The 13,386-nt window shown below is 31.4% G+C and overlaps 3 protein-coding genes across 3 annotated transcripts; all 3 read left to right on the top strand.

Moving 5' to 3' along the window:
* Positions 1-25: 25 nt before the first annotated feature.
* On the top strand, positions 26-2,306 carry LOC112464949 (putative odorant receptor 85d). Its single transcript, XM_025032251.1, has 3 exons — positions 26-365; positions 918-1,626; positions 1,884-2,306. Exons 1-3 carry the CDS (start codon positions 222-224, stop codon positions 2,222-2,224), a joined length of 1,194 nt encoding a protein of 397 aa, XP_024888019.1. The 5' UTR covers positions 26-221; the 3' UTR covers positions 2,225-2,306.
* Positions 2,307-2,712: 406 nt separating this feature from the next.
* LOC112465280 lies at positions 2,713-9,387 on the top strand. The gene is made up of 10 exons (XM_025032763.1): positions 2,713-3,280; positions 4,034-4,508; positions 4,953-5,183; positions 5,267-5,595; positions 6,189-6,316; positions 6,536-6,740; positions 6,903-7,064; positions 7,466-7,786; positions 8,342-8,732; positions 9,047-9,387. Exons 1-10 carry the CDS (start codon positions 3,140-3,142, stop codon positions 9,385-9,387), a joined length of 2,724 nt encoding a protein of 907 aa, XP_024888531.1. The 5' UTR covers positions 2,713-3,139.
* Positions 9,388-10,732: 1,345 nt separating this feature from the next.
* Positions 10,733-12,955, top strand: LOC112464972 (odorant receptor 13a-like). The gene is made up of 3 exons (XM_025032297.1): positions 10,733-10,922; positions 11,917-12,307; positions 12,505-12,955. Exons 1-3 carry the CDS (start codon positions 10,785-10,787, stop codon positions 12,843-12,845), a joined length of 870 nt encoding a protein of 289 aa, XP_024888065.1. The 5' UTR covers positions 10,733-10,784; the 3' UTR covers positions 12,846-12,955.
* Positions 12,956-13,386: the final 431 nt, after the last annotated feature.

Raw genomic sequence — 13,386 nt, 5'->3', positions numbered from 1 at the left:
TGCGAGGGGTTGTCGCAGCGAAACAAATGCGGGTTATACTTATCGAGTATCACATACTATGCAGTTATCGTGGTGAAACGGACTACGCTACTTCGTTTTTGAAAAGAAGCCCGGAACTGAAGAGAAACTCGATAACTGTTACAATATAATATAATTATAACTGTCATCGGATGAAATAAGTCAGAATAAATAGCTGCGATCTGAAGTTTTAAAGTTTTAGAATGAGATCGGCTGTGAAATGGAATGCTGAAACTGCATACGTTTTAACGCTTTATAAATATTTTCTCGGAATACTTGGACTTTGGGTACTAGATGAGGAAAATATATTTTCAAGAATTAGATGGCTTATGTCGACGATAATAGAAGTAAGTTATACTTTCAGACATTATTAGAGTAATTTACATAGAATTATTTTTTAATAATTTTATTTTGTTTTCTTGTATGCGTATAACGTTTATCGTATAATTTGGAATAATAAATTTTATCCTTATCGCACACACTTTGTGTTTAATTTCGATAATGTCTTATCACATCAATTAAGCTGAAACATTTTATAAATATTAAATTACATGAAAAAAACTGTTTTGCTAAAATATCTCAAAATTTAGGTAAATACAGATCCAAAAATAATTTTGTTGGAGCATCAAAATAATTATGTAAGATGTTCAAGCTAATTACTAGAATGTTAAAACTTTTTGATATTCTATAGTACCATGCTTGAGCGTCTTACATAATTAATTTATTAACTAAATTTTTAAATACTTTAACAAAGCCGTTTTTTCCATGTATATATATGTGTACTTGGCGAGAGACCGTGTCTCTTGATAAAATACAGTTTGATAAAAATAAAGTATTTTTATGTAGAACACTCTCTCTCTCTCTTTCTGTCTCAATATCTTTGTTTTATTGTCAACTAGCTGAGTGCAACGATCAGCTTGTCATTGGAAGTTATCCGTCATTGTCGTGGTCATGAGGACGCATTCGATGCTTTTCTATCGATGTCCACATCAGTAACTAGTATAGCAAAACTAATCTTGCATCGTGTGAATTGGAGACACAAATTAATTTTGGTGGAATCTATTATCAATGATTGGACTTTCGTGGAAAATCCTTATTCGCGCGATATTATGCTGAAATACGCGCGCATTGGTAGACTGGGTTCCGTGGTATTCTTTTATTTTGGATGTGCTTCTTGCATGTTTCTCTTCTCGCCCTTTATATTCGCCAATTTTAATCTGTTCTGGACCTCTGAAGTACAGATTTACAATAAAACGAGCGAGAGGAGATTGCTTTTAGCAGCTTATTGCGTCTTCGGGAGTTATACAGTTTTTGCCTACTGCTTTATTGAAGTGCTGCAGACATTACAAATTCTTGTCAACTGTATCTCGCAGTGTGGAAACGATGGATTCTTTTTCAATCTCACGATGCACGTGTGCGGACAGTTCGAAGTTCTCAGGGTGGACTTCTCTCGAATGGACAGCAAGGAATTGCATAGTCGCAACAGGCTTGGTGTCTTGTTGAAGAGACATCATCGTCTCATATATTTGTCGCATCATCTGCAAAAAGCATTCAGTTTTGTCATCTTATCACAACTTCTAATGAGTGTTATTCTATTATGCGTCGAAGGTACATTTTATTTCAAATAAGTTGCAATCCAATTTACATTTTTATAAAAGTCTTGAAACAGAGTAATAATATTGCTACATTATATAGTATAATAATTTTCATGACATTTAAAAGATAAAGATATGAAGCAAACGTATCTTTAACACCTTCGCTTTTGGTATAGAATTAAGTAAAAAAAGTATAAAATTTATCAAAAATTTGCACAAGAGATGTTTTAAACTTATCGATAATTATGTTCGTTATTGTATGTATTTCAGGCTTTCAATTAATCCTCACACTTTCCATGCACAATACATACGCTGCCATGAAACATCTTCTTTTCATCGCCGTTCTGCTGATACAACTTTTTCTCTACTGTTTCGCCGGACAGACGTTGGAATTCCAATCGCAAGGATTAGCTTCGGCGATTTACAACTCATCGTGGTATAGTTTTGACGTGAGCGTGATCAAAAGTTTATCGTTAATGATCCTTCGAGCAGCTCATCCTCATCAGTTGTCCGCAGGAAAATTTCTAGCAATAAATTTCAGGAGTTTTAAGGAAATTCTGAAGGCTTCCGCCTCATATTTATCCGTATTAAGAGTAATGATAGAAACGTGATCGGAAATGCTTTTAGGAAAGAAGATATTTTTATTTTTTATTACGTAATTTTACTTTAATTATATATTAATAAGCAAAATAATGTCAGTATGATACATTTATAATTGTATAACATCTTGAAATATTTTAAAAGATCATAATTATTGGTAATACAGTAATTCTATGGAATTTATTTATTCTGTCAACATGCCTGTTCCAAGAGATTTTATATTCCATATATAAATTAATTTTTCTTATGCAATTACTTAAGAGGTTTATAATCTTAATGGCAGCATGCTCAAGTGATAGCTTCTTCTTTGTTATTTCTATGCACGCCTTTATGGTCAACTAGAGCTCCTGAAGATTCGAATGTTGTTGAACTCATTGAAAGAAAAGCTGACGAGAAAAATAATTATTTATCGCAGCATATTGGGTTTTTGAATCAGAAGGCATTACAAACTAATAATACTGGCTAAGAATATTGAAGACACCTTTAATCAACCATACACATCATACTATTCAACCAAAATGATATTGAACTAAAATAAAATGTGAAACACCCGCTTACATAGTAAACGAAATATATACGGCTCTATCTAACAGTTTGTGCAATATAAAAAGTACTTGCTCGGTGCAAGACGACTTAGGGGGAAGTAGTCATGTAAATTCGTGTACAATAACGTAAAATTTGCGTGAAAGCAAACATCTGGACAGTAAATGTCCCGCCATTATTGACAGCGTAGGCAGTGAAACATTTCTTTCTAGGGATAATTCTCTACGTTTTATCATAATGTGTTAGGAGCATAGAGGCAGGCTGATAAGCGGGTATACGTCTCCAGCTGAATAAAAAATGAATCGGAAGAGAGGCATTACGTCTATGTACCAAGCGCATCATCATCAGTCATTGGCATCAGTTACAGTTATTACCTCGACTCAATGGCGAATGAACGATGGAAAGACGATGTCTCATACGCGATGACCCCCTTCAAATTGCTAACGTGGCCCATCGGCGTTTGGCCACTGCAAGTTTATAACATCTATTCGCTATTACGATGCATCTTTGCCACCTGTTGCGTGGTACGCATCTTTTTCGATGTCAGTGATCCTCGTTGCGTAATAGTCCGAAGACATAAGTAAAACGTCTCCCACCGCGCTCCCCATCGCATTGTCCTGAAAAACAAAACTTCGCAATGGCAACATCGAGTGTTTGAATTTCTGAACAGTAAATGTCCCATTATTGACAACGTAGGCAGTGAAAAATTTCTTTCTAGGGATAATAAAACATCGAGTGGATCGTAAATGAGCACAATCGTAAGCCGTGGAAATTTTGGCTAACAAAAACTGTGCTTCTTAAAATCTTCATGTCTGTTTGTTGTTTATTCATACTTAAATATACTTAAAACATAATTCGCTCATTCTAGATGTATATCATATCGCTTATTTTACAATTTGTCTGAGAAAAACAAACTAGATGAATGATATGATTCAGAATGGCAAGCAAATTCTCATTGACATCAAGTTTTGCTAGACTCTGTTTTACACTTTAGCTCGAAAAAATTAATGCTACGTACAATTTTTATCATTTATTATTTTAATATCGTTTGCTGTCTCGTTATTTTGAGAAATATGTAGTTAAATTTTTAAATAATATATAATTATGTACTTTCTATATTTTAAAATCAGGCTGGTTTATTCTAGCATTTTTTAAATAAAACTCATCAAAGTATTTGTGTAATACTTCTATGTACAATTATACATAGAATCGTGACAAATCTTTTTTAGACACGCCAAATTTTACATTAAAATTATATAATTTACACATACCAACAGAGTCTAATGGTGATATTGCCTTCCATCGAACTCTATATGGGCTGCACTGATGCCGAGCAGAACATAGACAGCCTTATGTTAATCTGTTGCGGAATTCTTGGTATGCTGAAGACAGTATGGTTTCGCATTTACGCAAGGAATTTGACTAACAATTACAGCTCTGCTGTGGATGATTATCTGATGATTGAAAATGCAAAACAGCGGGCCATTATGCGAAAACATGCTTCTAGAGGAAGAATTCTCTGCTGTTTCATGCTGTGTTTCTCTTACTTTAGTTGTATAATATATGCGCTAATTCCTCTTCTGGGTGATAGTGTAAATAAGCAAATAAATTTAACAAATGAAGACGCTGTATTAGACTATCCAGTACCATCAAGATGTGCCTTGGGGTACTTCAATACTCCAATAAGCGTGTATAGGCTCTTATGTCTCATCGAGGCTATTTCGCTTATTCTAACAAGTACTTCTAATCACGGTAATATTTGCTGTTTGATTTTTTCGCTCATTTCTTGTGTTATATAATTTAGAAATATAATATAATTATTTAGAAAATTTTATAAATGCAAAATCATATAGGTAATTCCGCACATCGAAACCTTTTATTAATTTTCTTTTAATAATCTTTTAATAATGCGTTGTTCAATAATACCTTTTTTTCTATTATGAACAATATTATTATAATACTGAAATTGACACGGTTTTTGCGAAAATTGACGATAAGTCAACTTATTCAAATAATCTGATTTTTATTTACGCGGAACGTATCTACTGCGTAAAAAAAGAGATGCATATGTATTTTAAATAATTGTAAAAATAATATTTTTGAAATAATAGCGATATCGAATATTAATATCTATCTTCTATAAATTAACATTAACATAATATTACAGCATCATGTATCAGTTCCTTTTCTATTAAGGTAACGACTCTATGTTTCTCAACATTACGCTGCACGTTTGCGGTCAAGTGGAAGTTTTGAAAGCCAAGTTTATCGAGTTTGATGTTACAAGACCTAAGGTTTATAAGCGTTTCATCGCGCTAATTAAAAGGCACAGCTACTTAATAAAAATGGCCAGACAACTTGCCGATACAATTAATTTTGTCTTACTAATTCAGTTATTCATTATCAGTATACAATTGTGTATAACGGGTAAATATATTTTATCACTTACTGTTTCGTAGAACACGAAATTATATTATAAGGATCTATTAAGCAAGTGATTTCTTTTACAGGTTTCCAGTTTATTCTAGCATTGAAAGTCAACGACGTTGTTATGGCAGGAAAAAGTGCAATGGTGCAGAGTACTTTCCTATTTCAATTAACGCTATATAGTTTTATCGGGGATTACCTGAAATCCCAGATGGAAGAAATCGGACTTTCAATTTATCAGAATGCTTGGTATAACCTTCCTGCGGATCTGACAAAAAACTTAGTCTTCATCATTATGCGGACAGAATCTCCCGTCTTGTTGCGAGCTGGACAATTTATTGTGATAAATTTGTCAACCTACATGAGTATCCTAAAAGCTTCTATTTCGTATTTGTCTGTACTTCGAGTAATGGTGGAAACATGAAATACGCGATAATGGTGAAAGAATTATTCAGAAAAATTATAAACTGGACTAAAAATTTGGCAAGACAGAGATTTGTGAAGAAAGAATTTAACAGAAAATCATTTTAATAAAAAAGTTGATTATAATCATAACGTGCAATCGTCTGTAGTGCCAAATCAATTTTTGTAATATTAAAAATACACATGTACGAATACACATATAAGAATATTAACATACATATAGCTACCACACTATGCTTCTATGTTTGAAACCTTAAAATTTTAAACATTTAATTATATAAGAACGAATAACAGAAATAAAAAAAATAATTATAAAATCGCAAATATAAATATTAAATTTAAATTGAAAGAATAATTATAAAGTTGCACAAATAAATATCAAATATAGATGGAAAGAATAATTATAAAATCGCACGAATGTTAAATATAATTGAAAATAATTATTATATAATTGTATAAATGAATATTAAAAAGGCAAATAAAGAATCGTTTAATTGCCGATACAAAGCCGAATGTTAAAATATAATCGGGAAGAACAATTAATAATATTTAAAAAATATATATATTAAATGTATAAATAAGAGTAATATAATTACCTTTTTACTATGCTGTGATGACAAAGTTGAACATGAAAGATCCAAAGGAAGAGAGACGGAGTCGTCTGGTGGATTATTGACAAAACTGCCCGCGCTCTCAACCCATCCAAAAAGGTCTGCTCCTTTAGCCAAACTTCTTTCTTTGTTCATCCTTTTTCTCTTTCTTCGTCTTTCGTCCGGGGACAAGATAATATCGGTCTTGGCCTTGCTTGGAAGACTCTCAGATTTTGACGGATTTATCGCGCAGAGATATCGATATAGCATAAACATCTGGGAAAAAAGCACATAATTTGCGAGGCGGATGTTATACTTCTCAAGAGGACTACTTTGAAGAGGCCACAGTGATAAATTCAGTAAGACAAGAAATAAGATCTGTATCGTAATAATAAATGTGCAAACTTTGTTGTCAGACCTCGTAAGTTCAATACACTGTGTCGCTGTTTCAGATCATTTACAAATATCGATGGAATATGGCAAAGTTATCGAAAATATCGAAAATTGTGCACATTATGGAAAAACATTGACGTATTACAAAAATGTACGATCACGCAACATTATAGCGCTACTTATCTTACTACCGTAAAAATCGATCGATAAACAAATGATACGTCCGACTATAGTAATTCTTCTCGAAGCCATACATTGCATAAATTGAACAACATTCTTTCATGCATGACACCGTCACAATTTTTTTTTTAAGGTCGAAACTAGCATGTTGCCGGACATGAAGACAAATTGGAATAGTGGCATGGACTATGGCTTCTCAGTGATAAGAACTATAATGTGGATAGTCGGTGTATGGCCTTTGCAGCACGATGATATGGTTTGCACATTTCGCTGGTTTATCATATTCATTGCAGAGGTAAGACAAGATAGCGTAAAATAAAGCGTATAGCAATCTACGTAAACGTAGCTTCCTTTTTAAATGTGAAAAGTAATGATAAATGCAAAGACATATCTACATATATAGATACACAAATTTTTTACCGAAAGTCAACCTAATCATAATTTAATAATAATAACTTAATCAATTTTTTTACGGCTATTTAAAATTTTTGAAGAATTTAAGAAGCAATTTTTTTAAATAAAATGAACCTTTTAATTAATTTATGTCTAATATTAATTAAATATACGCATCCGCAATACAAAGTTTTTTTATTTTATTTCACTTTAATTATCAAGAAACTTCTATCTGATTGATATTTATTTATAAAATGGTGAACCTTTATATGAATGGAACATTAAATTGTTGCTATTATATAGTCTCTCACAGTGTTCAATATGCTAATGGAACCTTTCAAAAACTGCGGTGATACCAAAGACGCCTTGGAAGTTTTTCTTTTAATAGAGGCCGTCTTTCATTCGTGGATAAATGTCGTTTTTGCGCGTATTTATATGAAAAAGATTGCCGTTAACGTAAATTCTGCAATTGACGATTGGTCGTCCTCGTCGACGGAGAAACAGTCTTATCTAATAATGACGGGATATGCACGAATGGGTCGAATAATCTGTGTGTTTCAATTGTTGCTTGGATTTCTAGCCGGTGGCATACACGTTACCACTATTCTCATCGAAAATAAACAGGTGACATTTTATTAGTGACAAAGATTGTTACTTAATTCTTAATTTATATTTTATTGTCGTTAATGCTATGTAATGTAGCGATAATAAAAATAATTTGTAAAAATTCGGGATATACTTCCAAAAACCATCCACTTTTAATTTACGTATACTTTTCGGTAAAATTGTTTTCAATGACCTCAAAATTAATATCCTTACATGGATTTTTACCAATAAAAGTTTAAAGCCATATAACATTTGAAAAATCTTTTATTCAAAGTTTATTGCTAAACTAATTAGCAATATTTAGCATATATAAAATAAATTTTAAATGTTTACATGCTTTGATGTTTGTATATCTCTTCGATGTTTGTATCAGAATATATTGTATCTCGAGAAGAATGCTGTTACAACTCAAAAATTCACAATTTTCAGAAAAGAGGAAAAATAAATTTTTTTCAATTTTTTTTATATAAACATTTTTTCCCACAAATATCGCATAACTATTTGTTACGCGTTTGTTACTTGTTTTTACGTTTAAAATAAAATTGTATGATGCATCTTGAGATATTTTAACAGGTCGTAATTATTGGTAATGATACAGTAACGTTATGGAATTTCTTTATTCCGTCAACATGCCTATTCCAAGGGATTTCATATTCTACATACAAAGCACTTCTCCTCATGCAAATACCAATGGGATCTATACTTTTTATAGCAGAATGCGCAAACGATAGCTTCTTCTTTGCTATTACCATGCACCTCTGTGGTCAATTAGAGCTCCTGAAGATTCGCTTTGTTGAACTCGTTGGAAAAAATACTGACGAAAAAAATTGTTATCGCAGCATATTGGGTTCTTGGATTAGAAGGCATTACAAGCTAATAATACTGGCTAAAAATATTGAAGACACCTTCAATCTCAATATTTTAATTCGCTTGTTAATAATCACCATTGTCATTGCGGTTTCAGGTATTTATATATCGTAAATATCCATTCCATTTCCTTTGTTACTGACGAGATCAAAATCTTTTATAATTTATCAAAATAAAGAACTAAATTTTTTAATATAATAGGCTTATAGAAATTTAATTAATAATGTTGAAACTTATAAAAGTCATAATGCATCTACAGTAAACAGTAACTGCCTTGAATTAATAAAATCTGTTGTTAAAAAACTGTACCAAAATTATTTTTTATGCTAATATATATTGAAATAAAGTACCAATTGCATCTAAATGTAGAAAATGGAAGATTAAAGAAAAATAGAAAAATGTTCTTTTCAGGACTGCATGCTATTATGTACGTTAAGCATCAAGATTATCCGAATGTAGTAAAAAGCGTGCTCTTTGTTCAGTTTTATTTAGTACAATCCTTCTTGTTTACGCACGCCGGCGAAACTTTACAGAAACAAAGTGAATCAATCGTTTCGGCAATATATAGCACATCGTGGCACAAATTGCCGCCCATTATGGTGAAGGATTTGATATTTATTATGATGAGGACGAAAATACCTCTTCAACTCACTGCCGGAAAATTTTTTTATATTACCAGAAAAACTACAACAGATATTCTGAGAACTGCCTTGACATACATATCGTTTTTGCAGGTGACAATGGAGGAATAATTTAATTATTATATGGAATTGTGTATTATATCATATAACATGTAGATAACGGTGTGGAGATAAATGAAACAGAATATATTTATATATTTCAGTATATTGTGCTGTTTATATTCTCTAATCATATTTGTATTTTGCTTCTAAGGAGATATATGCAGGGTGATTCAATTTAATGTTAACAAGCAAATACTTCAAAAATATGCAATTTTGCAAAAAGACTTTTTGAACAAAAGTATTTTGTAAGATCGCACAATGCTGACCCGGGTTTGATTTTATGACGTCTAGTCAATGTCACAACCACGTCGATCTAATTTTTTTTAAATAAAAACTTTTTTTATTGCATTTTCAGACTGAGCGAATTCAAATAAACATTTTCCGTATCTCGATAATTTTGAATAAAATCAATAGTTTCCGCATAAAACAAATGTCAAAATATAAATACAAAAAACAATTATAAAAATCATACAAAACTAAATAACAGAATATAAATAAAAAAAATAATTACAAAATCGCAAATACAAATAAAAAGAATAATTATAAAATGTGTAAACAAATATTTAAAAAACAAATAAAAAAATCATTTAATTGCTGATACAAAGCCAAATATTAAAATATAAAAATATTTATATAAAAAAAAGTCAAATATTAATGAGAATAATAATTAACCTTCCACTATGTTGCGTTAAATATAGAAGATCCAGAGGAAAGAGACGGAGTCGAATTTCGTTCTCTAGCCGTCTAGTCTAGTGGCTTCTCGCGACAACTGCACTCTCATTGAGACAAAAAGGTCTGCTCCTTTAACCGAACTTCTTTCTTCGTTCATCCCTTTTCCTTTTCTTCGTCTTTCGTCCGAGGACAAAAGAATATCGAATTTGGCTTTGCTTGGAACTCTTGGAAAGCTCTCCGATTTCATCAGATGGGTATATCGCCCAGAGAAATCGATAGACATAAACATCTGGACGAGGGACATATTTTGTGAGGCAAATGTTAAACTTCTCAAGGGGGACTACTTTGAAGGGGACCGCAGTAATAATCAGCAACAACATATGTGTCGTGACGAATTCGCGAACTTTATTGTCAGATCTCATAAATTCAATACCTATACTGTGTCGTTGTCTTAATCGTGATCGTTCACGAATGTCGAATGTGGAATGGCAAAGCTATCGTAAACATCGAAAATTGCGCACATCGTGGAAAAACATGGATATTTTACAAAAATGTATGATCACCCAACATTAGTACTACTTATCTTACTACCATAAAAACTGATCGATGAACAAATGGTACGTCCAACTACGGTAATTCTTTCCGAAGCCATACATTGCATAAATTGAACAACGTTCTTTCATGCATGACACCGTCACAATTTCCTTGAGATCGAAAGTACCATATTGCCGGACATGAAGACAAATTGGAACAGCGGCATGGACTATGGCTTTTCAGTGGTAAGAAAGATGATGTGGATAGTCGGTGTATGGCCTTTGCAGCAGAACGATATGCTTTGCACACTTCGCTGGTTTATCATATTTATTGTTGAGGTAAGACAAAATAGCGTAAAGTGCAAAAATTGCTTTCCTTTTTAAATGTAAAAAGTAATGATAAATGCAAAGACATATCTAGTTGATACACAAATGTTTTACTAAAAGTTTACCTAATCATAATTTAATAATAATAACTTAATCAATTTTTTGCAGCTAATTTAAATTTTTGAGGAATTATAGGAGTAATTTTTTTTAAGAAAGTATGAAACGTTTAATTAACCATGTCTAATCTAAATTAAATTTACGCATTGCAAGACAAATTTTTTTTTACTCTTATTATCAGGTTTTACTTTTATTATCAAGAACCTTGTACAATTCATACTTATTTTCAAAATGGTTGAATCTTTGTTATTATATAGTCTCTCACAGTGATCATCATGCTGATGGAACCTTTCAAAAACTGCGGTGATACCAGAGACGTTCTGGATATTTTTCTTGTAATAGAAACTGGTTTTCATTCGTGGATAAATGTTGTTTTTGCGCGTATTTATATGAAAAAGATTGCCGTCAACGTGAATTCTGCAATTGACGATTGGTCGTCCTCGTTGACGGAGAAACAGTCTTATCTAATAATGGCGGGATATGCACGAATAGGTCGAGTGATCACTGTGTCTCATTTGATAATTGGAATTCTAGCCGGTGCCGTATACCTTTCCGCTATTATTGTAAATCAACAACAGGTGCTATTTTATTTGTGACACAAATTGTTACTTTAATTACATTAAACTGTCATTGACACTATACAATGTAGCAATTATAATAAAAATAATTCGTAAAAATTCGTTCGTGAAGAATATTATGATTGGTATAAATCGATAAATAATATATTAACCTATTAAATTCATTAATAAGAAATAAAATTATGCAGGCCTATTATTAATGATATAAACATTTTTTTCTACAAATATTGCATTTTCATCTGTTTGTCCGTGTCTTTTACTTGTTGTTACTATTGTAAAATTACATAATACATCTTAAGATGTTTTGACAGGTCGTAACTATTGGTAATGATACTGTAACTTTATGGAATTTCCTTCTTCCGTCAACATGCCTATTCCGAGGGATTTCATATTCTACATACAAAGCAGTTTTCCTCCTGCAAATACCTATCGGGTTTATACTCTACGTAGCAGAATGCGCACACGACAGCTTCTTTTTTGCTATTACCATGCACCTCTGCGGTCAGCTAGAGCTCCTGAGGATTCGCTTTGTTGAACTCGTTGGTAGAAAAGCTAACGAGAAGAATAATTATCGCAGCATATTGAGTTCTTGGATCAGAAGGCATTATAAACTAATAATACTGGCTAAAAATATTGAAGACTCCTTTAATCTCAATATTTTAATTCGTTTGTTAATAACTACCATTGTGATTGCGATTTCAGGTATTTATATATCATAAATACCCATTCCGTTTCCTCTGTTACTGACAAGATCAAAATTTTTTATTATTGTGAGAATTAAGAATGAATTTTTTTCGTATACAATAGACTTACACAAATTTGATTAATAATGTTGAAACTTTAATGAAGGATAAAGAAAATAAATGATAAAGGAAGAAACAGAAAAATGTTTTTTTCAGGAATGCGTATCATTGTGTCCATTAAGCATCAGAATTATACTGATATAGTAAAGAGTATGATCTTTGTTCAGTTCTTTATGGTACAATCCTTCTTGTTCACGCATGCCGGTGAAACTTTGCAGAAACAAAGCGAATCAATCGTTTCGGCAATATATAGCACATCGTGGCACGAATTGCCGCCTATTATAGTGAAGGATTTGATATTTATTATGATGAGGACGAAGACCCCTCTTCAACTCACTGCTGGAAAATTTTTTTATATTACTCGAAGCACTACAACAGATATTTTGAAAACTTCCTTGACATACATATCGTTTTTACGAGTGACAATGGAAGAATAATCTAATTTTTGTATGGAATTGTTTGTTTATTATGCCATATCACATGTAGATAATAGCGTGTAGATAAATGAAACAGAATATATTTATATATTTTAGTGTATTGTGCTGTTTATATTTTCTAATCATATTTGCATTTTCCTGCTAAGTTTTTCAAACGTTTACAACATAGAATTATTAGTATTATGCTTATTTAAAAATGTTTTACACTTTTTGCTTCAAAAAATGTAATAGTACTTTAATTACTTATTTAGATAATATATTTATATGTTTCTTTTTTTTAAGTTAACTACTTAATTTTTTATAAACAAGTGACTACATGTTGTACATTTTATTAAAAATGCTTACTATGCAAGGAAATATTATTTATTATTTTTGTATAAAAAAATTACATGTATATAATAATTTATTTTAAAAAAATTTAAATAAATAAGTCTACTAATTACTAAGCATTGTACATTTATATCTGCATATTTTTAAAAGTATAATCTAAAACATATAGTATATTTATTAATTGTAATTATATACAATTCTTGGTTTTAAG

Source organism: Temnothorax curvispinosus, unplaced genomic scaffold (assembly GCF_003070985.1).
Source record: "Temnothorax curvispinosus isolate PA1 unplaced genomic scaffold, ASM307098v1 QBEX01001498.1, whole genome shotgun sequence".
Lineage (NCBI taxonomy): Eukaryota > Metazoa > Arthropoda > Insecta > Hymenoptera > Formicidae > Temnothorax > Temnothorax curvispinosus.
Note: the sequence above shows the minus strand (reverse complement) of the source record. Positions and strands in the feature narration are given on the sequence as shown.